This window comes from Oncorhynchus kisutch, linkage group LG25 (assembly GCF_002021735.2).
Source record: "Oncorhynchus kisutch isolate 150728-3 linkage group LG25, Okis_V2, whole genome shotgun sequence".
NCBI classification, from domain to species: domain Eukaryota; kingdom Metazoa; phylum Chordata; class Actinopteri; order Salmoniformes; family Salmonidae; genus Oncorhynchus; species Oncorhynchus kisutch.
Genome location: NC_034198.2, coordinates 33,393,607 through 33,417,303, shown reverse-complemented (window position 1 = coordinate 33,417,303; position 23,697 = coordinate 33,393,607). Strand labels below are relative to the sequence as shown.

Below are 23,697 nucleotides of genomic sequence, written 5' to 3'. Positions count from 1 at the left end.
TTGCCTTAACACTAGACAGGCCTAATATTATGAGTGTGTTCACCATTGGGTTGTCGTGACAATGGTACAGCATGAAGACTTTAGCCTGTCTGTTTCAAGTTAATGAGTTGCGGAAAAGGCTGGCATAGGCTCTTTGATTTCTTCATCTGTATCTTGAGAAGTTCTCGATTGGATAAATTGGGATCATCCAGGCTGTATCACGTCCGGCCGTGATCGGGAGTCCCATAGATCGGCGTACAATTGGTCAAGCATCGTCCGGGTTTGTGCGGGGAAGGCTGTCATTATAAATAAGAATTTGTTCTTAACTGACTTGCCTAGTTAATTAAATAAAATTCTGATTTAACGTATCATATAGCTTTCTATATAGTCTACAAAATAGCGTGATACATTTTTCTTCTTGAAAAGGAGTCATTGCAGAGAAAATGCAGACTGGGCTTTTTATCAACTTGTGGAAACATGAAACGGGAGTGAGTTGGCCACGTTCCTGTTTTTTTCCTCTTTTCTATCACTTTCTCATGAGTGTTGGCGAGGAACTCGTCTACAGAGAAATTCACCGTTTGGTGCACTACAATTGCCAGAAGATTTGTGTTAGTTTATTAGTGGTTAAATAAATCTCAGATTTTTGGGGGGGATAGCAAATGGTCAGGTAGTGAATTATTGGACAAAAAGTAGCCTAGATTTTGAGGATACTTATCAGGTGTTCCTTTTGAGGAATCAATCAAGGGATGTCTAACTGCATATACTTGCAGGCTAGCCTAACTTGTAGAACTAGCTGTGCCATTGTCAATAGAGAGAGTGATCTCTCCAAGTCCTGTGAGTATATCTGTTGCCTATAGCCTAGGCCATCATTTCCCAAACTCGGCCCTGTCCTAGGCTATTTTACTTTTACAACTTCACTTAGCCTAAATAGTAGGAACTACAGGAAAAAGGGAGCTGTTCACCTAACCCCAGCACAAGCCTACCACATCTAATTTTTGAGATGTTGATCATTCTGCATTAGGCTGGTCTAGATATATCAGTAGAAATTGATAGTTTGGGATTTTGATTATAATGAGATGCCACATTACATTTTCAGAAATGCTTATTTGAAGAGGTGAAAATTTGCAAATTCGTATAAATTAATAGGTTATAGCTTTATTTCCCCACCCCCTCTACATTTATTTCCACACATTTGGCATAGGGTGGCCTAGGCTATTCAAAAGTCCCAATCACTAATGTGGAATTTAGTCTAACCTCAGTAGACTAAATGGTATAGGAGCCTAGTATAAGAAGCCATCTAGTTTGAGCGATAAGATGCCGCCTTCTGTGCTAGGTTAGTCATGTCTGACAGCCAGCAGGTCTGCTCTTCCTCACATTGAGCCATGAAAACAAGGAAGTTGTTAACAAAGGTGCAGTCAGTATCAGGGTGTTATGGCGCAACATGAGTCCTCCTTTGTTCTGTCAAGCTCTAGGCCTAGCATCACCTTTGAAGTTTGCCATTGTCTTTGTTAAGTATTTACAGATGTGCTAACTTCGCTTAATATACCAAAGCCAGTCCTAATCAAAACTGTTCTTCTCGTCCAATTTTTAGCGTTTACGATGTAGGCTAGCCTAGGTGTTGTCAATTTAGCAAAACAGGCATAAAATTAGTAGTCTTAAGGCATCCGCATGCTTCCCAGCTGAAACGGTTCAAAAGAGTTAATTCAAATGTGACTTGTTTCAGGAAACTTGGTGTATGTTGCACATCACTACTTTACAGGAGAGCAGTGGTGGGAAAAGTACTCAATTGTCACACTTGAGTAAAACTAAAGATACCTTAATAGAAAATGACTCAAGTGAAAGTCACCCAGTAAAATATTACTTCAAAATGATTTTTATTTGTTACATGCGCTGAATACAGCAGGTAGACTTACTTACAAGCCCTTAACCAACAATGCCTTTTTTCAGAAATATAAGTTTTCAGTAAAAAATAATTAAAGCGCAGCAGTAAAATAAGTGGCGAGGCTATAAATACAAGGGTACTGAGTCAATGTGCGGGGGCACAGGTTAGTCTGGATAATTGAGGCTATATATACAAGGGTACTGAGTCAATGTGCGGGGGCACAGGTTAGTCTGGATAATTGAGGCTATATATACAAGGGTACTGAGTCAATGTGCGGGGGCACAGGTTAGTCTGGATAATTGAGGCTATATATACAAGGGTACTGAGTCAATGTGCGGGGGCACAGGTTAGTCTGGATAATTGAGGCTATATATACAAGGGTACTGAGTCAATGTGCGGGGGCACAGGTTAGTCTGGATAATTGAGGCTATATATACAAGGGTACTGAGTCAATGTGCGGGGGCACAGGTTAGTCTGGATAATTGAGGCTATATATACAAGGGTACTGAGTCAATGTGCGGGGGCACAGGTTAGTCTGGATAATTGAGGCTATATATACAAGGGTACTGAGTCAATGTGCGGGGGCACAGGTTAGTCTGGATAATTGAGGCTATATATACAAGGGTACTGAGTCAATGTGCGGGGGCACAGGTTAGTCTAGATAATTGAGGTAATATATACAAGGGTACTGAGTCAATGTGCGGGGGCACAGGTTAGTCTGGATAATTGAGGTAATATATACAAGGGTACTGAGTCAATGTGCGGGGGCACAGGTTAGTCTAGATAATTGAGGCTATATATACAAGGGTACTGAGTCAATGTGCGGGGGCACAGGTTAGTCTGGATAATTGAGGCTATATATACAAGGGTACTGAGTCAATGTGCGGGGGCACAGGTTAGTCTAGATAATTGAGGTAATATATACAAGGGTACTGAGTCAATGTGCGGGGGCACAGGTTAGTCTAGATAATTGAGGCTATATATACAAGGGTACTGAGTCAATGTGCGGGGGCACAGGTTAGTCTAGATAATTGAGGCTATATATACAAGGGTACTGAGTCAATGTGCGGGGGCACAGGTTAGTCTGGATAATTGAGGCTATATATACAAGGGTACTGAGTCAATGTGCGGGGGCACAGGTTAGTCTAGATAATTGAGGCTATATATACAAGGGTACTGAGTCAATGTGCGGGGGCACAGGTTAGTCTAGATAATTGAGGCTATATATACAAGGGTACTGAGTCAATGTGCGGGGGCACAGGTTAGTCTAGATAATTGAGGTAATATATACAAGGGTACTGAGTCAATGTGCGGGGGCACAGGTTAGTCTAGATAATTGAGGCTATATATACAAGGGTACTGAGTCAATGTGCGGGGGCACAGGTTAGTCTGGATAATTGAGGCTATATATACAAGGGTACTGAGTCAATGTGCGGGGGCACAGGTTAGTCTAGATAATTGAGGCTATATATACAAGGGTACTGAGTCAATGTGCGGGGGCACAGGTTAGTCTGGATAATTGAGGTAATATATACAAGGGTACTGAGTCAATGTGCGGGGGCACAGGTTAGTCTGGATAATTGAGGTAATATATATACAAGGGTACTGAGTCAATGTGCGGGGGCACAGGTTAGTCTGGATAATTGAGGCTATATATACAAGGGTACTGAGTCAATGTGCGGGGGCACAGGTTAGTCTAGATAATTGAGGTAATATATACAAGGGTACTGAGTCAATGTGCGGGGCACAGGTTAGTCTGGATAATTGAGGCTATATATACAAGGGTACTGAGTCAATGTGCAGGGGCACAGGTTAGTCTAGATAATTGAGGTAATATATACAAGGGTACTGAGTCAATGTGCGGGGGCACAGGTTAGTCTAGATAATTGAGGTAATATATACAAGGGGACTGAGTCAATGTGCGGGGGCACAGGTTAGTCTAGATAATTGAGGTAATATGTACAAGGGTACTGAGTCAATGTGCGGGGGCACAGGTTAGTCTAGATAATTGAGGCTATATATACACAAGGGTACTGAGTCAATGTGCGGGGGCACAGGTTAGTCTAGATAATTGAGGTAATATGTACAAGGGTACTGAGTCAATGTGCTGGGGCACAGGTTAGTCTAGATAATTGAGGTAATATGTACAAGTAGGTGAAGTTAAAGTGACTATGGATAGATGATAAACAAAGTAGCAGAAGTGTAAAAGGGGAGGGGCGGACAATACAAATAGTCTGGGTAGCCATTTGATTAGATGTTCAGAAGTCTTATGGCTTGGGGGTAGAAGCTGTTTAGAAGCGTTTTGGACCTAGACTCCGGTACCGCTTGCCGTGCGGTAGCAGAAAGAACAGTCTATGACTAGTGTGGCTGTAGTCTTTGACCATTTTTAGGGCCTTCCTCTGACACCGCCTGGTATAGAGGTCCTGGATGGCAAGACACTTGGCCCCAGTGATGTACTGGGCCGTACGCACTACCTACTTTAGTGCTTTGCGATCGGAGGCCGAGCAGTTGCCATACCAGGCACTGATGCAACCAGATGCTCTCGATGGTGCAGCTGTAGAACTTTTTGAGGATCTGAGGACCCATGCCAAATCTTTTCAGTTTCTTGAGGGGGAATAGGCTTTGGCGTACCTTCCTCAATACTGTCTTGGTGTGTTTGGACCATGATAGATTGTTGGTGATGTGGACACCCAGCCCCATCGATGAGAATGGGGGTGTGCTCGGTCCTCCTTTTCCCCTAGTCCACAATCATCTCCTTTGTCTTGATCACATTGAGGGAGAGGTTGATATCCTGGTACCACACGGTCAGGTCTGACCTCCTCCCTATAGGCTGTCTCATGAATGTCGGTGATCAAGCCTACCACTGGTGTCGTCAGCAAACTTAATGATGGTATTGGAGTTGTGTCTGGCCATGCAGTAATGAGTGAACAGGGAGTACAGGAGGGGACTGACCACGTACCCCTGTGAAGTCCCAGTGTTGAGGATCAGCGTGGCGGATGTTGTTACCTACCCTTACCACCTGGAGGCGGCCTGACAGGAAGTCCAGGATCCAGGTGCAGAGGGAGGTGTTTAGTCCCAGGGTCCTTAGCTTAGTGATGAGCTTTGAGGGCACTGTGGTGTTGAACACTGAGCTGTAGTCAATGATAAGCATTCTCACATAAGTGTTCCTTTTGTCCAGATGGGAAATGGCAGTATGGATCGCAATAGAGATTGCATCATCTGTGGATATGTAGGGGTGGTATGCAAATTGGAGTGGTTCTAGGGTTTCTGGGATAATGGCGTTGATGTGAGCCATGACCAGCCTTTCAAAGCACTTCATGGCTACAGATGTGAGTGCTACGGGTTGGTAGTCATTTAGGTAGGTGACCTTATTTGTCTTGGGCACAGGGACTATGGTGGTCTGCTTGAAACATGTTGATATTAGACAGTAAGGGACAGGTTGAAAATGTCAGTGAAGACATTTGCCAGTTGGTCAGCACATGCTCAGAGTACACGTCCTGGTAATCCATCTGGCACTGCGGCCTTGTGAATGTTGACCTGTTTTAAAGGTCTTACTCACATCGGCTACGGAGAGCGTGATCACACAGTCGTCCATAACAGCTGATGCTCTCATGCATGCTTCAGTGTTGCTTGCCTTGAAGCGAGCGTATAATTATTTTTGCTCGTCTGTAAGGCTCGTGTCACTGGGCAGCTCGCAGCTGTGCTTCCCTTTGCAGTCTAATAGTTTGCAAGCCTTGCCACATCCGACGAGCGTTGGAGCAGTACGATTCAATCTTATTCCTGTATTGACGCTTTGCCTGTTTTGATGGTTCGTCGGAGAGCCAAGCGAGATTTCTTATAAACTTCCGGGTTAGTCCCGCTCCTTGAAAGCGGCAGCTTTACCCTTTAGCTCAGTGCGGATGTTGCGGAAAGTCTCTAAAAGTATTTGGTTTAATTTAGTTAAATATCCAAAGTACATAAAATTGCTAAAATGTACTTAAGTATTCGTTTTATTAAGCAAACCAGACGGCACAATGTGTCTACTTAAAAAAAAAAAATCTAATGGCTCTCCTGCAGTGGGCGAGAACGATCACATCGCATCAGTGGATGGCTGGGTGCCAGCAGAGTTTTACATGCGCAACAGCTTGGAGCAGACATTTTCTCTCTCCCCTATTGAAAAAGCTACGGTCCGGTTGAAATATTATCAATTATTTATTGTAAAAAGAACCTGAGGATTGATTATAAAAAATGTTTGACATGTTTCTACGAACTTTACGGATACTATTTGGAATTTTCGTCTGCCCCGTCGTGACTGCTCGGGCCTGTGGATTTCTGAACAAAACGCGCCAACCAAATGGAGGTATTTTCGATATAAAATAATCTTTATTGAACAAAAGGAACATTTATTATGTAACTGGGAGTCTCATGAGTGCAAACATCAGAAGATCAAAGGTAAGCTTTTCTGACTTTCGCAACCAATCTACTTGGCTGCTAGCTGTTTGTAAAGTTTTGTCTGCTGAGAGCGATGTCCTAACATAAATGCTTGGATAGCTTTTGCTGTAAAGCTTTTTTGAAATCTGACACGCCAGGTGGATTAACAAGCTAAGCTGTGTTTTGCTATATTGCACTTGTGATTTGAATGAAAATTAAATATTTTAAGTCATTTAATTTGAATTTGGCGCTCTGCAGTTCAGCGGATGTTGACAAATGATCCCACTAATGGGATGGGTGCGCCAAGAAGTTAAAACACCTGATTCTACTAGTTAGCTGCACAACAATGCCTTAACTAGCTGAATCAGATATGCTAATTTAGGGTTGGACTGAACCTCCAGGACATTAGCTCTCCAGGAAGGGGTTGGTCAACCCTGGGTCTAATGTTAGCTAGCTACCTAACATTGAACCTGGTTGGTTAGCTACCTGCAGATTCATGCAGGGTAGGAACATTGAGTTTATGGTTAATTATTTAGCTAGCTATGTCTTAAAATGGTCTGAGCTGTTCTCTCATGTGTCTGGAAGTAGCTAGTCAACGTTAGCTTGGGAGCCTGACTGCTGCTGTTAGGTCAGAATGCTTGGATCAACCCTACTTCTCAGCCAGAACGTCCAATGTGTGCTCTGAGAGCTAAATGCTCTGAATTTACGAATGGACAAACTGACAACCCTCTGAGTTTATGAACGCCCACGGCACACTCTGGCACTCCAGATTGAATTTACAAATACACCTGTAGTATAAACCAGCCTTTAGTCTTGAAATCTTTGGTTGTTTTAGTACATGGCCTCACATGTGAATCCTTAAATAGATAGGCAGGGCTAAGGCTTAAGAGGGTGTGAACAATGTTGTCTGGGTGTAGACAAAGCGGAGCTTGCCAGTAGGTTTACCAAAACATTCAAGGGCCATTTTCTCAAGTGCGGTTACAAGTATATCAACTTTCAAAGCAGAATTACTTTCCCATTGTTCCTAAACTGTAGTGTATGATATGTCATTTTATAGCTCTGTGTCTACTTTTATTCAATGTAAAATACACCATGTCAAATTTTGCTACATGAGATCGAGCCGGTCGGTCACTTATGACTAGAATTTGAGACGGTTTTTTTTCTCCCCGTTTTGGACGGTGGTACGGTTTTTTCCCCGGCTGTTCAGGCACGCTAGTTTTTCTCGAGGTCAGCCGAAGTTTGGGAGCTGACGTCTACGCCCCTTCGTTCGTGATTGGTCAACTGTAGGGATTCTTCAATTAAGTATTTTGTCATTCAACAAGAGAAGAGTCGTTTTCATGCACATTTTTTCATTTGAGAAATACTGCACCAAACAGCTTAGTCACACAATTTTGCACAAACGTCATAATTTGGACTGTTTGAGATACCGCAAGAAAGCCTAATTAATGACAGATATCTAAGATTAATTCTGACTATTTTGAGGAAGTTTATACTGGCTTTGGTGTCTCAAACAGTTCAAACGGTACTATTTGCTTGAAAAACGAGAAAAAATGCACAAGGTCTTTTAAGAGTATGCGAGGACACTCGTTCTGTTTCGGCTATACTTCAGCTAGCCGCCAGCTAAACTTGAACATGCTGACACCTTTAGTCCTCATAGACCACACCGTAATGTCTTCATCTAGGGCAGGGATTATCAACTCAATTTAGCCGCTGGACATTTGTTAAATTGTATTTTAAAAAATTGGGAGTGGATGGTAGACTGCAAATTGACCAAAAGAAGTCCAAACAGATATTTGACTTAAACATAATAATTTCAAACCTTGCTTACGTTTGTATAAGATCACACATCTCTTTTATGCATGGGAACACGTTGGAACAGATTTCCAAAAGGAAAATCACTGAGCTGATTTGCAGGTGTTTTTAGTCTTATGTCCACCCCCCAAAAAACGTGAGATTTTTTTTTTGTTGCTCAGAACTTGGGGTGCCGATAGTTGGGAACCCTGATCTAGGTGATAATTTCCCCTTGAAAACTATGAAAGATGTTGTAGAAAGTAACCACGTCAAATGGCATTCTGGTTTGTTTAACCTCTTGGGGCCCCTCATTTATATAGGCTAGACAGAGTCGGTACCGGTAGTTTGTTAGGTTAAGTTAATGAATTTTGGCATCTGTTTGAACAAGTCGTCCTTGAGCATCTATGACATTGAATGGTCTTAATCAGGCTTGTTCAGTTTAGTTTAGAGAACCTTTGAGCTAGGCCACAGGGAATATGCCTAGGTTAAACTAGGCTAATTGTAGGCTAGATTTTCTTCAGTTTTCAAGCTAATACCTTTGGCTTTGGGTAATGTCCTGTGCAAGGTACAAGATGGACACTGAACTTAAATCTAAAGAACAGCTTAAATCATGAAATAGGCTATCTCAAACAGACCAAATTAACAGATCACTCTAACCCTGCTATGCTGTTCAAGCTGAGGAGTTCAACTCTGTTGTCTACTAGATTTTTAATTTGTTGATATTTATCTATTTTGAAACAGGAGCCTTTCCTTTTGTAAAGACACTGGTATAGAGACAAATTGAAAGTTTAGTTTGTGGGAGTCATTAGGATACACCTCAGTTGAATTTAGGATAACCCAAATATTGACTTGAGTGGGGAACGGTTTATTATTTCAGTTTTCATGGTGCCAATCAAATCATTCTAATTTGATTTGTTTTGTACATATATATTTTGCAGATGTTATCAGAGGTGCAGTGAAATGCTGGTTCCTAACCCCAACAGTGCAGTAATACCGAACAATACACAAATCCCCAAAATAAAGATATCAGGATGAGCAATATCCATCTGAAATATAAATATACACACAACAGAAATCTAAACTCAACATATAATGTGTTGGTCCCATGTTTCATGTGCTGAAATAAAACAAATGCACAAAAAGCTCATTTCTTTCATTTTATGCACAAATGTGTTTTCAGCTGTTCGTGAGCAGTTCTCTTTTGCCCAAAATAATCCATCCACTTGACAGGTGTGGTATATCAGGAAGCAGATTGAACAGCGTGATCATTCCACAGGTGCATCTTGTGCTGGGGACAATAAAAAGCCACTCTAAAATGTGGAGTTTTATCACACAACACAATGCCATGTCTCTAGTTTTGAGGGATGTCCAACTGGCCTCTCAACCATAGACCACATGTAACCACGCCAGCCATGGATCTCTGCATCCGGTTTCTTCACCTGTGGGATCGTCTGAGGGGGGATGAGTGTTGAAGAGTATAAAGTCCTTTCGTGGGAAAAACTCATTCTGGTTGACTGTGCCTGGCTCCCCAGTGGGTGGGCCTATGCCTGCCCCCGGCTGCACCCCTGCCCAGTCATGTGAAATTCTTAGATTTGGCCCTATGAATTTATTTAAATTGACTGATTTCCTTAAATGAACTGTAACTCAGTAAAATCTTTGAAATTGTTACATCTTGCGTTTAATATTTTTGTTCATTGTTTGTGTTTTTTATGGACAATAAAATGAATAGAAAAGGTGTGTACAGCAGTACTTCTAGCCTATAGGATGAGTTGGGGGCGTGCCGAAAGCACGAAAGCCTAACCTGCCGTTCCTGTTTCTGACATTGTACTCTGGAACGGCTGATTCAACTTGTTGTTGGGACATTAGAACAGACCAAGGCCTAGTCTATATTTATAATGAACAGAATAGAGGCTTGTATGCTCCTCTCTCTGTCTGGTCATAAGGTTGTTGAAACCATGAGTTTCAGGTCATGACAAACATGAGATGAAACCTGTGTTAGTTTAATCCTAGTGCTGTCTTGTCCGGGTGTGTCTGTGTCTCCGTCCCATGAATACCTGTTTTCAGTCCAGTTATGATTAGGCTAGGTTTGTTGTGGACATAGAAGAATGCGGTATTGTGAACAGGAAAATGTACATTTCCGACAAACACAACCACAGCATTTCATGTAACTTTTTTTAAATCAGGGAACGGCACAAGCGCAGTCAATACGAAAGGCATGTAGGCGTATTGGCTTGTTTAGTAAATTGGCTCTAGTCTCCATTTTAGCTTGTCATTGTCACCTCTAACTGATTCATTCTGAGTAGGCCTAGTCAGGGCAATACATGTAGGTTGAAGTTAGTCCTATCCCACAACTTTACTACCGTTCAAACACTAGGTTATTTATCCTAAATAGCCTTTACGCTAGGCTAAGTCTTTGTCCTTTCTGTAGGTTTACTTACCAGTAGAAGATCTAGGATACATTTGCAGGTAGAATATGTCAAAGGTGGAAGCCTAGATTGAGTGTGCTCTTAAATGCTAATTGGAGTCCAGTTCACTGTCATCACTGATTGCCTTGGGTTTGCAATCAAAGTAGACTACTTGTCCTTAAAATAGGCCTACTTCATCTGAGTTTTTTTTTATACCAGTAGCCTATTATTCATAATTCAATTAAAGTGGAGGGCTATATATATAATTCCCTCACGACTTCTGTGAAAAGACAATGAAGATTGTGATCTCGCTTTCAGTTATTAGTGGAGACCTATAGTGAGACTTGTGCAGGACATTGTTCTGATTAGAAGCGTTTCCAACCGTCTTACATAGTGTTCTTGAAATTGTCTGTTTTTAGGGGTGTAATTTTTATATCTATGAAACGGAGACGTTTAAATTGCATGTTGACTTGGGGTGCCTGGCAGTGTCAGGATAAGACACCATCCAAGTAGGTCATCATCCAGAAGAATGGATGATTACATCAGAGAACTGGGTAGGGACTGAACAATATTTCCCAGGCCACTGACCACCACTCTTAGGCCTAATTGCTTTACTTTTTTGCTGGTTTTAAACTTATTTACTGAGTTGATTTGTAGACATGTATGGTTAGCCTACAACCTGTTTTTAAGACTCACTCAACATTTTAATTCGGTTCAATCTGGAAAATGTTTTGTTTTATCAACGTACTACTGTTGCATCACATTTTCAGGATGGGACAAACTATTGATCACCATGTTGTATCGTGTTTGTTCACACTGAATGTTTCCTATGTCCATGTCAACTGTAGGCCTACTGCTAATCTAATGTGTGTTGTCTTTTTCAGCCATTTTTTCAGCTGGTAAAGCTACGAAAGCTGGGCCTGAGTGACAACGAGATCCAGAGGCTTCCTCCAGAGATAGCCAACTTCATGCAGCTGGTAGAACTTGATGTCTCTCGTAATGGTGAGAGGAGAACCACTGCTCTAAACTAGGGGTGTGACGTTTAAACTAAATTGGGATCGTTAACATAAAAAATATATTAAAAAATTAAGTGTTTTACATTTTTTTTCTACAAAGTTAAAATCACAGTTGCAGTTATCAAAATGACCACTAACAAACAGGTTAAAAAAGAATTGAAAATGCAATATGTATCTTTTTGGGCGACCCAACTAAATTCACGTAGAAATATGAGTAGAAGTAGTAGATGTTCTATGTGCACTACTTCTATGCTTCCAGTCTTAAGTTTTGTTTTTGTCTTTTGCTTTCGGTTTTGTACACCAGATACAAAGAGGTGAAAATACAATATTTTGGGGTATTCAAAATATTTCAGTGGTTTAGATGGTACATTGATTGTTTTGTAACAAACTGAAATTTAGAGAACTGTTTGAATTTTAGCAACCAGGAAATGGCTGCTCGATTTCTGCATTATTGCACCTTTAAATAAACACCTAATGCAACAATGCTGTAACGTTAGTAGGAGGAGATATGCATCTTTCAAATGATTTGCCATGAATATAAAGAGCTCCGCACATCATCCTCGTTAACAGTTGAAAAAATGGCAGCGAGTGAGACCGGAAAACGACAGTAGCAAAGTCCTGTATGGCAATACTTTGAGAAGTTAAATGAGAAGGTTGTGAAATGCAAACTTTGTAAGGTGGAATTGAGCTACAGTGGGAGTACAGGTGCAATGCTGAATGGGAGGCACCGTGAAACCCAACCCGTTGCTGGCAGCAGTGGGATAAGGGACAGAGTCAGAATTGCAGTGCTGATTGCAGTTGATATGCAGCCATTTGTCTATGGTAGAGGACTTCGGCTTCAATGTTTCCCTAATGGCATGTCTAGAACCAGATTACAAGATGTAATGCTGAAAAACCGTGACGGCCCAGATGGATAAATTATACAATGATTGCTCTGCAAATAGCCCTACAAAGCTCTTAAACACCATACGTGGCAGAACAGATTGTTGGACGTCTATGAACACGCTGTCATACATCGCTGCAACGAACCAAAAGGGTAGCGGTGTGGTTAAGGTTACGTTTAAAACCACATTTTAAGAAGAGAAATTGAAGAAATAGTGGCGACCGTCTGGTAGCCAGCCAGGTCTGTGGTTGATTGAACTGCATTGCCACCTGGCGGTCACAAGCAGGACCATATCTGAACTGTGAATTCATGTAATTTGAAGATTTGTTTTTCCTATTGTTTAAACAATAAATGGTAGTTTAAACGTTAAATGTTTTTTTTTTACACTTGTTACATCCCTACTATAAACACTTGGTTGGTGGGATTTTCAGCCCCACCAAACAGGCCTAAACTCTGGATCACTAGCTTTAAGTGGAATGCCTCGTTGGATGGACGTTCTGAACTATGTTGTAATCTTGAGGCACGTTATAGTTTGGCCAAGAAATCTTAGGCCTGGCTAACACAACCGGTCTTCATTTTATGCCAGTGTTTAGTGTGTTGTTTCCCAATACCATTTGGGAAACAGAAGGTTGCAAGTTCAAATCCCTGAGCTGACAAGGTACAAATCTGTCGTTCTGCCCCTGAACAGGCAGTTAACCCACTGTTCCTAGGCCGTCATTGAAAATAAGAATTTGTTCTTAACTAACTTGCCTAGTTAAAAAAAGGAAAAATATATATATTTTTTTACAGGGTGTTGATCAAGATGTTTCTAACATGAAGTTCTTTCCTCCCTCATAGACATCATAGAAATTCCTGAGACCATTTCTTACTGTAAAGCTCTCCAAGTAGCAGACTTTAGTGGAAACCCATTAACAAGGTAACTGAACTTTGAATTCATGTCTCCATAAATGTTTAGCGAATGGGAAGGATAACAAGATGGCGGGTACAGCGGTGTAGTAGCACTATAGTAGGCTGTATGTAGGAACTGCATGACAACGTCAACAAAGTAAGAATCGTTTGAACACTTAGCAGACCGTTGTAAATAAGAACTATACTGGAAGGAAAATTGACAAACTTTTTTTATGTAGGTACGTCTTCAGACAGCATTTATTTGTTGCCTTAACTAGCCTATCTGACGGCATTGAACTAAAATATTGTTCAACTGGCATGAACTAGTCATTTAAGTTAATGAATATAATTGTATTGGATATATTCCCCCCCCCCCCCCCCCCCCCCCAGTTTCTTTCAGCTGTCTCATGCAGAGGAGGCTGGCGGGAAGAGCTATAGGAGGACAGGCTTATTGTAGTCCCCCTATAGCACCTCCCACCAGCGTCCTCTGGTCTCATGGTGAGGTCTGTTTAATTTGCACCCCCAATGGAGGCAAAGCCACAATGCCATATGGTTCAGTTTGGGACTGGCCATGCACTGGGCTGTGAGATTAGCTACACATTGGTAATGTACATATGGCCTAGATCAGGGGTATTCAACTATTACCCTACGAGATCCGGAGCCTGCTGGTTTTCTGTTCTACCTGATAATGAATTGCACCCACCTGGTGTTTTAAATCAGTCCCTGATCAGAGGATAACAATGGGGGGAAATGCAGTGGAACTGGCTTCGAGGTTCAGAGTTGAGTTTGAAGGGCCTAGATGTTCTTGTTAGAAAGCTTTACTCAGTTCCCGAGGAAGAGAATATATAGCTGGCACTCTGTGACTGACCTGCAGATGATACATGTTTAAGCGTTGTGATTTGGAATGAAATGTGACCAGGCATTACAACCCACAAATAAAACTTTCACTCTCCCACACTGACAGTAGCATTGTGTGTCGGAGATTGTCTCTGGGTCACCATTGTAAATATGAGTGGGCGGCAGGTAGCCTAATAGTTAAGAGCTTTTGGCCAGTAATTGAAAAGTTGCTGCATTGAATCCCTGAGCCGACTAAGTGAAACATCTGTCAATGTGCCTTTGAGCAAGGCACTTAACCCTAATTGCTCCTGTAAGTCACTGTGGATAAATGACTAAAATGTAGAAAATATATATCTCTGGGCGACAAATGGGCGTGAATCAGGTCATGAAGGCTTAAAACCATAATATATCAAATGGAAAGAAAAAGTTAGTTCCTGTTGATCAGACACTTTCCTGTCAGAGAGGAAAGTAGTTGGCCTATGTCAGCTTTATAGTATATTTTATGGATGTTTCCTTATTGCCTATTAATACAGTCAGATCCATAGATTTTCAAGAATCTGCATCCATTTATTATCATCTCGCAAGGATCTGATTTATATTTGAATGCCTCTTGTTTTTCCAGATTGCCTGAGAGTTTTCCAGAGCTCCGGAATTTAACTTGCCTTTCCATCAATGACATTTCGTTGCAGATTCTTCCTGAAAACATTGGAAAGTAAGTACCTCATCCTTTTAGTCTTAAAACAACAACATTTAATTCATAGTTCTTTTCATACAGAATCATCTTTTTTATATTAATAATATTTAAAATAATCTTTTGGTCATTTTTATGAGGATTCAGTGTATTATTTCACTAAGGGACAAGAATGGTGTAATTGGATTTATGGCAGATAAAACTCGCCCTGTAAATTTATCAGCAGATTCTGCTTCTTTCCTGTCCTTCTCTATCCCCAGCGGCCCTGTTAATTTCCTGTGTAATTTTCTCCAGCGTGCCATGTTCCTTGATGTTTCACTTGCAGACGAATGCCAGCCCTCTCTCCCTTCAGATAAAGGCTTAATATAGCATGGAGCAACTAGTGTAAAACTAAACAAAGCTCTGTTTTGATTTGACATATTGCTGTAAATTAGGGATTACTGTATGTAGCATAGCCTTACATGATTAATACACAGATGGTATTTTGCAGAATGATTCAGTCTTGGTTTTCTGGCTCTGTGATCAGTAGGTCTAGATTATAGACTTTAAGTAATGTTACACTCATTGCGCTCAGCTCGATTAAGTCCTATTAAATCTGTTGTCATCTGCATTACCATGGTGACCTAGTAAGTGCTCCGTGACAGTTAATGTTAAGACGGACCTACTCGTGAATAAATGGAGCGCATTAGCCCAGATATTGATTGTTCATCCATTCACTCACTCATCTAGCTGTGGAGGACTGAAATTATATCACCACATGAGGTTGTACTCAAAAGGTGTAGGCTTTATGGATTTATAGAAAAAACACTTTTCTACACCGCTGTTGATCTCTCGGACAGGCTCACGCAACATGAATGGTATCGTACTGTCTGTCAACAGATTGTAGGATGTGACAACTGAGAACCTCCGTTCAGATTTTTCATCACTGATCATTTAAACAAATCACAATTTCACATCTTTTGAATTTCTCAAGGGGATATTTGTCCCATTGACTAACTTCAGAGAGAGGGGGGTGAAGCTGACGCTCTGCTTCCTCTCCTCGTCTTTTCAACACATCTGCCCCCAGAACTTAATCGAGCATCTGATGCAATTACACAAGATTTTAGTACCATGTTTCTAAAATTACGATTATGAATGTGGCCAGCTAACCTCTCACCGACACACCACTGGAGTAGCTACTTTTGGATAACCCACGCTGGAAATCATCCAGCATTGATATACCATATCAGTGTTGCATTTGAGCCATTGATCTATGCTCTTACTTTCCCAGTAGATTTGACAGATTTCTCTATTGGCTTTCCACTGGATCCAACTCTCATGCAGAGTGGTTTAGAGGACTCAGGGATAACAGATCAGTTTTCAGAGCTATTTCGTCTACCTCCCGATGGCATAGGATTCTACCTCCGCCAAAGGCATGTGTACCATACAGATGTTAGATCTTAATTTGATCACTCTTTTGTTGCTGAGAATTTTCCTGCATCGCATGTTGTCTAATTTTGACCAGATAATAGCCTAACCACTGATCAAGCAACATTATTGATTAACGTTTAACTGTTGCTGCAGGATTATTTTTGCTGCGACAGTAGGGGTCGTATTAAGATCCTGTATCTATCAGACTTGTATAACTCAATGAGTCAGTGCCTGTCAGGATCTGCCCTCACAACTAGGGGAGTTAATGACTGAGAACAAGAACACGATTGAAAACAAGTTCGTGTGGCTCAACACCGCATGCAGCTCCCCGTCACAGGGGTGAATGGCACTGACACCTTATCAACTCAACATGGTATTAGTCAGCTGGCTGGCTCTGTGGCAACTTAATGTACAGCCTAGTGAATGTTAAGTTGCAGCATGTTGTGAGTGGTTTGGTTGGCTCTCCTGGGTCATCTGAAATGCTAGGGCTAAAACTGCAAGCATCAGAGCTAGAAGAGATTTCTCTCTGTCCTTTTAATCTGGCCCAGTAACCTCACGCTGTGACGGGGGAATCTAGAAAGACCCAGTCGGGTTAGTCACCGCAGAGGGTTAGCCTGTCATTCAGGAGAGATTCCGTATAGATGAAGAAGAATTCTACTCTGTTTATCCTGTTGTTTGAGACTTCATGGCTCACATTTATTTGCTTTACTCCCATTATTAATGTTATTCAGAGACCAAAGAACAGACTGTCAACTGTCCTGTTTCGATTAAAAGCTCCCGAGCCAGTACACCATTCAAATTGTATTACTTGTTAAAGGATTTGCTGCCTCCCTCCCTCCCTCCCTCCAAAAACTACTTTAGGATTTTATTTCATTATACTGTCACTGGGAGAGAAAAGTAAGAGCGAGATGGGAGTTGACCTGGGGGGGCTCTGAGGTACTGGAACGCATGAAAAGAAAATCCCATTTAGAATAAAGCATTGGATGCATATCACATTTGCATAGTGGAATAGAGCAGTACAGTAGAAGCGCTTGCATTAGTTGCACACATGGGGAAATATCTTTGTAGTCTAAGGTCCAGAGGAGAATGTGACCTTTTATAAATTCATTTCATGCAGTTCCAGGTCACTTTACATGACTGGAGTCTTTAGTATAATATTTTTAAATAACGCACAAATGACCCGAAATGACCGGCACTTTTGACACTGAGAATATGAGCTCAATAAAAATGACCTAATCTTGAATCCATCAATAGGCTTGTGGCCTGAGCGCATCGCCTAGGCTATCTTGTCTGGTTTTACTTTGTAAAACAATGCTGTTCTCTTAATAGGCCTATTTGGAAGTTAATCAAATATGTTGGTAGCCTACAGCAGACAGAACTAGTCTTCTCTTTTCAGCAGGAGCCATTTGCTTTCCAACCTGTGTTTTTCCACTATTGTAGTAGAAATATTGCGCAATGCCTGTTTTGGCTGCATGCTGTTCACTGACAGATTTACTGTGTGTTCCAGACTGTAGGCTATGTCTTTTTGATTGGGCTACAGACAATCCACAGCTAGGCAATTAATAATAAAAAATAAAAAAGCTATTGATCATCTGTGGCAAAATGGATATGCCTGCTCCTGGTGTAGTATTCTGAATTAGTTCATTTCTTTCTGAACAGACACCTGTAATTCTAACTTTCGCAAATGTATTTAAATTGTTCAGGGGTGCTGCAGCAGCCCCCTTCCCGCGGTTATGAGGATATAAATGAAGTGCAACGCTGGCGAGATGAGTTGCAGGCTCATCATGTCTAGCAGAGCGAAGAGATCATAGAAGGTGACTCTTATTCTAGTTCTGTGAGAGATACAGGCATGATTCTCTCTCACCGCAGCTACAGCCACGGGTTGATCTCTAGGCTACAATGTTGCGCAACCCATAAAGCTGGGCTGCCCCAACCTGAATAAATTCTTAGAATATCAAGCAAGTGCTGAAAATCTACGCTTTGAAATGAACTCTGATCACTTTTATTAGAATGTGCTTTTATTAGAGCGTTCCGGCAGGACCCAGCTCAAATGAAGCACTGACTTTATCATAACCTAATGGTAATTTAATTGTCTCGTTTCAAATGAAAGTAATAACAACCAACACTGAGAACATTACCTCTAAACACTCACCATTATGTAGAGCGTGTACATCAAAAAGATTAAGCATGTTTTTAGAGTGCCCTACTGTGTCATGGTTTAAAGTACACTTTTTTTTTAATATATTTTTTTAGCTGTACTTTTTAGTCCGGAAGTCATAACAAATGCTAAGACTTCAATCATAGCGTTGTGTCAATCAAGTTCAAAATCAAATCAAATGTTATTTGTCACATACACATGGTTAGCAGATGTTAATGCGAGTGTAGCGAAATGCTTGTGCTTCTAGTTCCGACAATGCAGTAATAACCAACAAGTAATCTAGCTAACAATTCCAAAACTACTACCTTATAGACACAAGTGTAAGGGGATAAAGATATGTACATAAAGATATGAGTGAGTGATGGTACAGAGCGGCATAGGCAAGATACAGTAGATGATATTGAGTGCAGTATATACATATGAGATGAGTATGTAAACAAAGTGGCATAGTTAAAGTGGCTAGTGATACATGTATTACATAAAGATGCAGTAGATGATATAGAGTACAGTATATACATATGAGATGAATAATGTAGGGTATGTAAACATTATATTAGGTAGCATTGTTTAAAGTGGCTAGTGATATATTTTACATAATTTTACATCAATTCCCATTATTAAAGTGGCTGGAGTTGAGTCAGTGTGTTGGCAGCAGCCACTCAATGTTAGTGGTGGCTGTTTAACAGTCTGATGGCCTTGAGATAGAAGCTGTTTTTCAGTCTCTCGGTCCCAGCTTTGATGCACCTGTACTGAACTCGCCTTCTGGATGATAGCGGGGTGAACAGGCAGTGGCTCGGGTGGTTGTTGTCCTTGATGATCTTTATGGCCTTCCTGTAACATCGGGTGGTGTAGGTGTCCTGGAGGGCAGGTAGTTTGCTCCCGGTGATGCGTTGTGCAGACCTCACTACCCTCTGGAGAGCCTTACGGTTGTGGGCGGAGCAGTTGCCGTACCAGGCGGTGATACAGCCCGACAGGATGCTCTCGATTGTGCATCTGTAGAAGTTTGTGAGTGCTTTTGGTGACAAGCCGAATTTCTTCAGCCTCCTGAGGTTGAAGAGGTGCTGCTGCGCCTTCTTCACGATGCTGTATGTGTGGGTGGACCAATTCAGTTTGTCTGTGATGTGTACGCCGAGGAACTTAAAACTTAGTACTCTCTCCACTACTGTTCCATCGATGTGGATAGGGGGGTGTTCCCTCTGCTGTTTCCTGAAGTCCACAAGTTAAGACCACACTTTATATAGATTGATTACTTTTTGTGCTATTTGATTCACAATAAGCCACGATTGATTTCTGGCTTTAATGTTCCAGTCCACAAGATTTAGAGATTCCTCTGTGCTTCATTTAACTGATGCAATTAGGCCCGTAGTTCACCACTGACGATGTCCAAGCCATATCTCCAGAGACCTGCAGGAGTGAGTCGCATCACTTTACCACCTACTGTCAGCTGGAATCAAAAGTGCTGTAATTATTTGAATACCTTTCTTATAGGTCACGATCAGATGGAAGCAAATATGGCAAGAAATATTTAGTTACAGATTGTGCATACTTATTATTATTTTTCTACCTGCGCTCCATGGTTCCCTTTCATTGGGGATCAAAGATATTATTTTAGTTGGTATTCGTTCTCCTGAAAGACTTAATTCTTGGATTTCATAGCCTGTCGGAGATGGCTTCAAGTAATCTTCATAAAAAGGACAAATATAAGTGCTTTTTTTCCCTCTATGATTTGTTTGTTATTGTACCCAGATTATCATGAACAACAAATAGCCACTTCTCTTTTGTCTCTCTCAACAGCCTCTCCAACTTGGTGTCACTGGAACTCAGAGAGAACCTGCTAACGTATTTACCAGAGTAAGTACTTCCCTAGACCCAGTGCATTCAGAAAGTATTCAGACCCCTTCACTTTTTAAAAAACATTTTGTTACATTACAGCCTTATTGTAAAATGGTTTAAATTGTTCGTTTTTCCCCCTCTCAATCTACAACACGACACCATAATGACATCCAAAAAACAGCTTTTTAGAAATGTTAGCAAAAAAAAAAAGGCAGCGATTACAGCCTCGAGTTTTCTTGAGTATGATGCTACAAGCCTAGCACACCTGTTTTTGGAGAGTTTCTCCCATTCTTCTCTGTAGATCCTCTCAAGTGCTGTCAGGTTGGATGGGGAGCATCGCTGCACAGCTATTTTCAGGTCTCTCCAGAGATGTTTGATCGGGTTCATGTCCGGGCTCTGGCTGGGCCACTCAAGGACATTCAGAGACTTATCCCGAAGCCACTCCTGCATTTGTCTTGGCTGTGTGCTTAGGGTCGATGTCCTGTTAGAAGGTGAACCTTTGCCCCAGTCTGAGAACCTGCTCCAGAGTGCTCAGGACTTTATCAAGGATCTCTCTGTACTTTGCTCCGTTCATCTTTCCCTCGATCCTGACTAGTCTCCCAGTCCCTGCTGCTGAAAAAACATCCCCACAGCATGATGCTGCCACCACCATGATTCACCATAGCGATGGTGCCATGTTTCCTCCAGACGTGACGCTTGGCATTCAGGCCAAAGAGTTTAATCATGCTTTTATCAGACCAGAGAATGCTGTTTCTCATGGTCAGAGTCATTTAGGTGCTTTTTGGCAAACTCCAAGTGGGCTGTCATGTGTCTTTTACTGTATAATGGCTTCTGTTTGGCCACAACCATAAAGGCCTGATTGTTGGAGGGCTGCAGAGATGGCTGACCTTCTGGAAGGTTCTCTCTTGGTCACCTCCCTGACCAAGGCCCTTCTCCCCCGATTGCTCAGTTTGGCCAGGCGGCCAGCTGTAGGAAGAGTCTTGGTGGTTCCAAACTTCTTTGCTTTCAGAATGATGAAGGCCACTGTGTTCTTGGACCTTCAATGCTGCAGAATGTTCTTGGTACCCTTCCCCAGATCTGTGCCTCGACATAATTGTGTCTCGGGGCTCTACGGACAGTTATTTCGACCTCATGGCTTGGTTTTTGCTTTGACCTTATAGGACCTTTGCAGGGACCTTATATAGACAGGTGTGTGCCTTTCCAAATCATGTCCAATCAATTGAATTTACCACAAGTGGACTCCAATCAAGTTGTAGAAACACCTCAAGGATGATCAATGGAAACAGGATGTACCTGAGCTCATTTTCGAGTCTCATAGCAAGGTGTCTGAATAGTTATGTAAATGAGATATTTCTATTTTTGTTTTTTATTTGCTAAAAATTCTAAAAACCTGTTTTCGCTTTGTCATTATTGGGTAGTCATTATGGGGTGTTGTGTGTAGATTAATGAGGGGGGGAAAAGTCATTTAATCCATTTTAGAATAAGGTTGTAATGTAACAAAATGTGGGAATATTGAAGGGGTCTGAATACTTTCAGAATGCACTGGAAATACTTTGTTCCAGGGCAAATATTAATTGAAGGCACAAGATGACTAGGCCTACTTTTTTTAGTCCGTCAGAGACTGAAATTCTTATTTTGCCCTGCTCCCAACCCCCCCAGACATCTGTAAACCACAAACGCTCTGAGAGTGGCACCCATTCCCCTGAAAAGGGATGTAATGAAGTTGGGTCTGTATGACTACATTACAAGCATGTAGCCAATTAGACTGTAAATGAAGCCGTATGTGTTTCACATGACAGACATTTATATATAAGATTATATTTAGACTTAGCGCAGTGTGCTCTTTGGCTGAAGACAGACAATTCTTCGATGTCCTACCTGGGTTCTCCCCCGGATTGTGAAACAAGGTGGTGTTGAGTACAGCCGGCAGTGCCCCCCTTTGGATTTACAGATTTGAGCTTTTTTAAACATCTAACACCTGTAACTTCCATTTCCTGCTATCTAGAGAAACAATGTACCTTCTCTGATGAGAAAGTGAGAATATATATATATATATATTTGTTTTTACATAGTGGGGCCACGCCTCGCTTACATTCTTTGGGGAGAACCCTGTCAATTTATGTTGGCACAAGTCTCTCGCTGACTATCTAACCGTCTCACTGCTTGGTCTATGGCCAATACATTTTCACTCGCACATGGTTAATATGAAACCGCAGTGAAACAGACCGAGAAGTAGCTCAAATGTACAGCCATCTGTGTGTGTGGTGAGTTTGGGCCTATACAGTATGTGATGTTTTAGGATATTTCCTACCCCTCTGGTGCATTCCACAGGTCACTATCGCTACTTCACAGACTTGAGGAACTTGACCTGGGGAACAATGAAATTTACAATTTGGTAAGTTTATCTGACTTGTTTGCATGTAACCTTGATCTCGTGGGGAAAACATTCACACTGAAGTAAACAATGTGCCAAGCTAAACGTGTGTAGAATGGGCAGCACTCAAATCTCACTCAACACTTTTCTTGTTATGTGAAACATAATTGGGAGTTCTGATAAAGATTCCTCCGTCTTGTCATTCTGAAGGGGTAGTGTGACAGGGCCATTTATTTGTGTAGTTTATAGTCTTACAACAATGTCAGGTTTAATGTTTATGCAAATGTAACTCTGATACGGAGAGACACTTTCTGAGAGATGAACTGAAACCAGATCAGTCTAGGGAATGACAGTTTACACATGGTTGAAATTCTTCCAGTCTTGTTTACATTTGCCTCAGTCACCTGTGTATAATTATTTCCTCACTCTCACGCTCTCGCTATCTCCTCTGCCTCCAAAATCCTTCCTCCCACGCAGCCTGAAACAATAGGCTGTCTTGTCAGCTTGAAGAACTTGTGGCTGGACGGAAACCAGTTGGCTGAAATACCTGCAGTAAGATATTTTATTTAAAAAAATTATTGTCTTAATATTACAGTTGAACGAACTTGTAGAATATGGTTTATTTTTCCCAAAAAGTAAAAGGCTCCCACCCATTTTAAAACATTGGATGTGCTTAGACTAAATTAATATTGCGACTTGTGTTGATATAACAGTCACGAGATGCACCATTATTGTTAAGGGCTAACACGGACTGGGATATGCATTTATAATTGAAGTGTGTTCAACCCGTAGGAGATAGGCAGCATGAAAAGCCTCCTGTGTCTAGATGTATCGGAGAACAAACTGGAGCACCTTCCAGAAGAGATCGGCGGCCTGGTCTCCCTAACTGACCTGCTGGTGTCTCAGAACCTCATCGATGCTCTGCCAGAGGGCATAGGTCAGGACACTGTTACACTCTACACCACCATAGTGTCTTTGAGACGTGCATGTGCTGCTTTGCATTTGTGAATGTTGATCCATGCTGATACTGATTGGGTCAAAACTGGGATCAACATCAGTGTAAACTGAACAGATTAAATTATATTGCATAGTTTTATCAAAAAGGTTAACCACATGAGGTCCACATTTGGTAACAGACCT

The 23,697-nt window shown here is 41.5% G+C and overlaps 1 protein-coding gene across 1 annotated transcript in view; it reads left to right on the top strand.

The window, feature by feature from the left end:
- Positions 1-23,697, top strand: part of lrrc1 (leucine rich repeat containing 1) — a 43,112-nt gene that overhangs the window by 2,014 nt on the left and 17,401 nt on the right. The window contains exons 2-8 of the mRNA XM_020460766.2: positions 11,352-11,469; positions 13,204-13,282; positions 14,714-14,803; positions 20,145-20,201; positions 22,515-22,578; positions 23,035-23,109; positions 23,350-23,494. Coding sequence (XP_020316355.1) covers positions 11,352-11,469; positions 13,204-13,282; positions 14,714-14,803; positions 20,145-20,201; positions 22,515-22,578; positions 23,035-23,109; positions 23,350-23,494 — 628 coding nt within the window. The remainder of the gene's footprint in view (positions 1-11,351; positions 11,470-13,203; positions 13,283-14,713; positions 14,804-20,144; positions 20,202-22,514; positions 22,579-23,034; positions 23,110-23,349; positions 23,495-23,697) is intronic.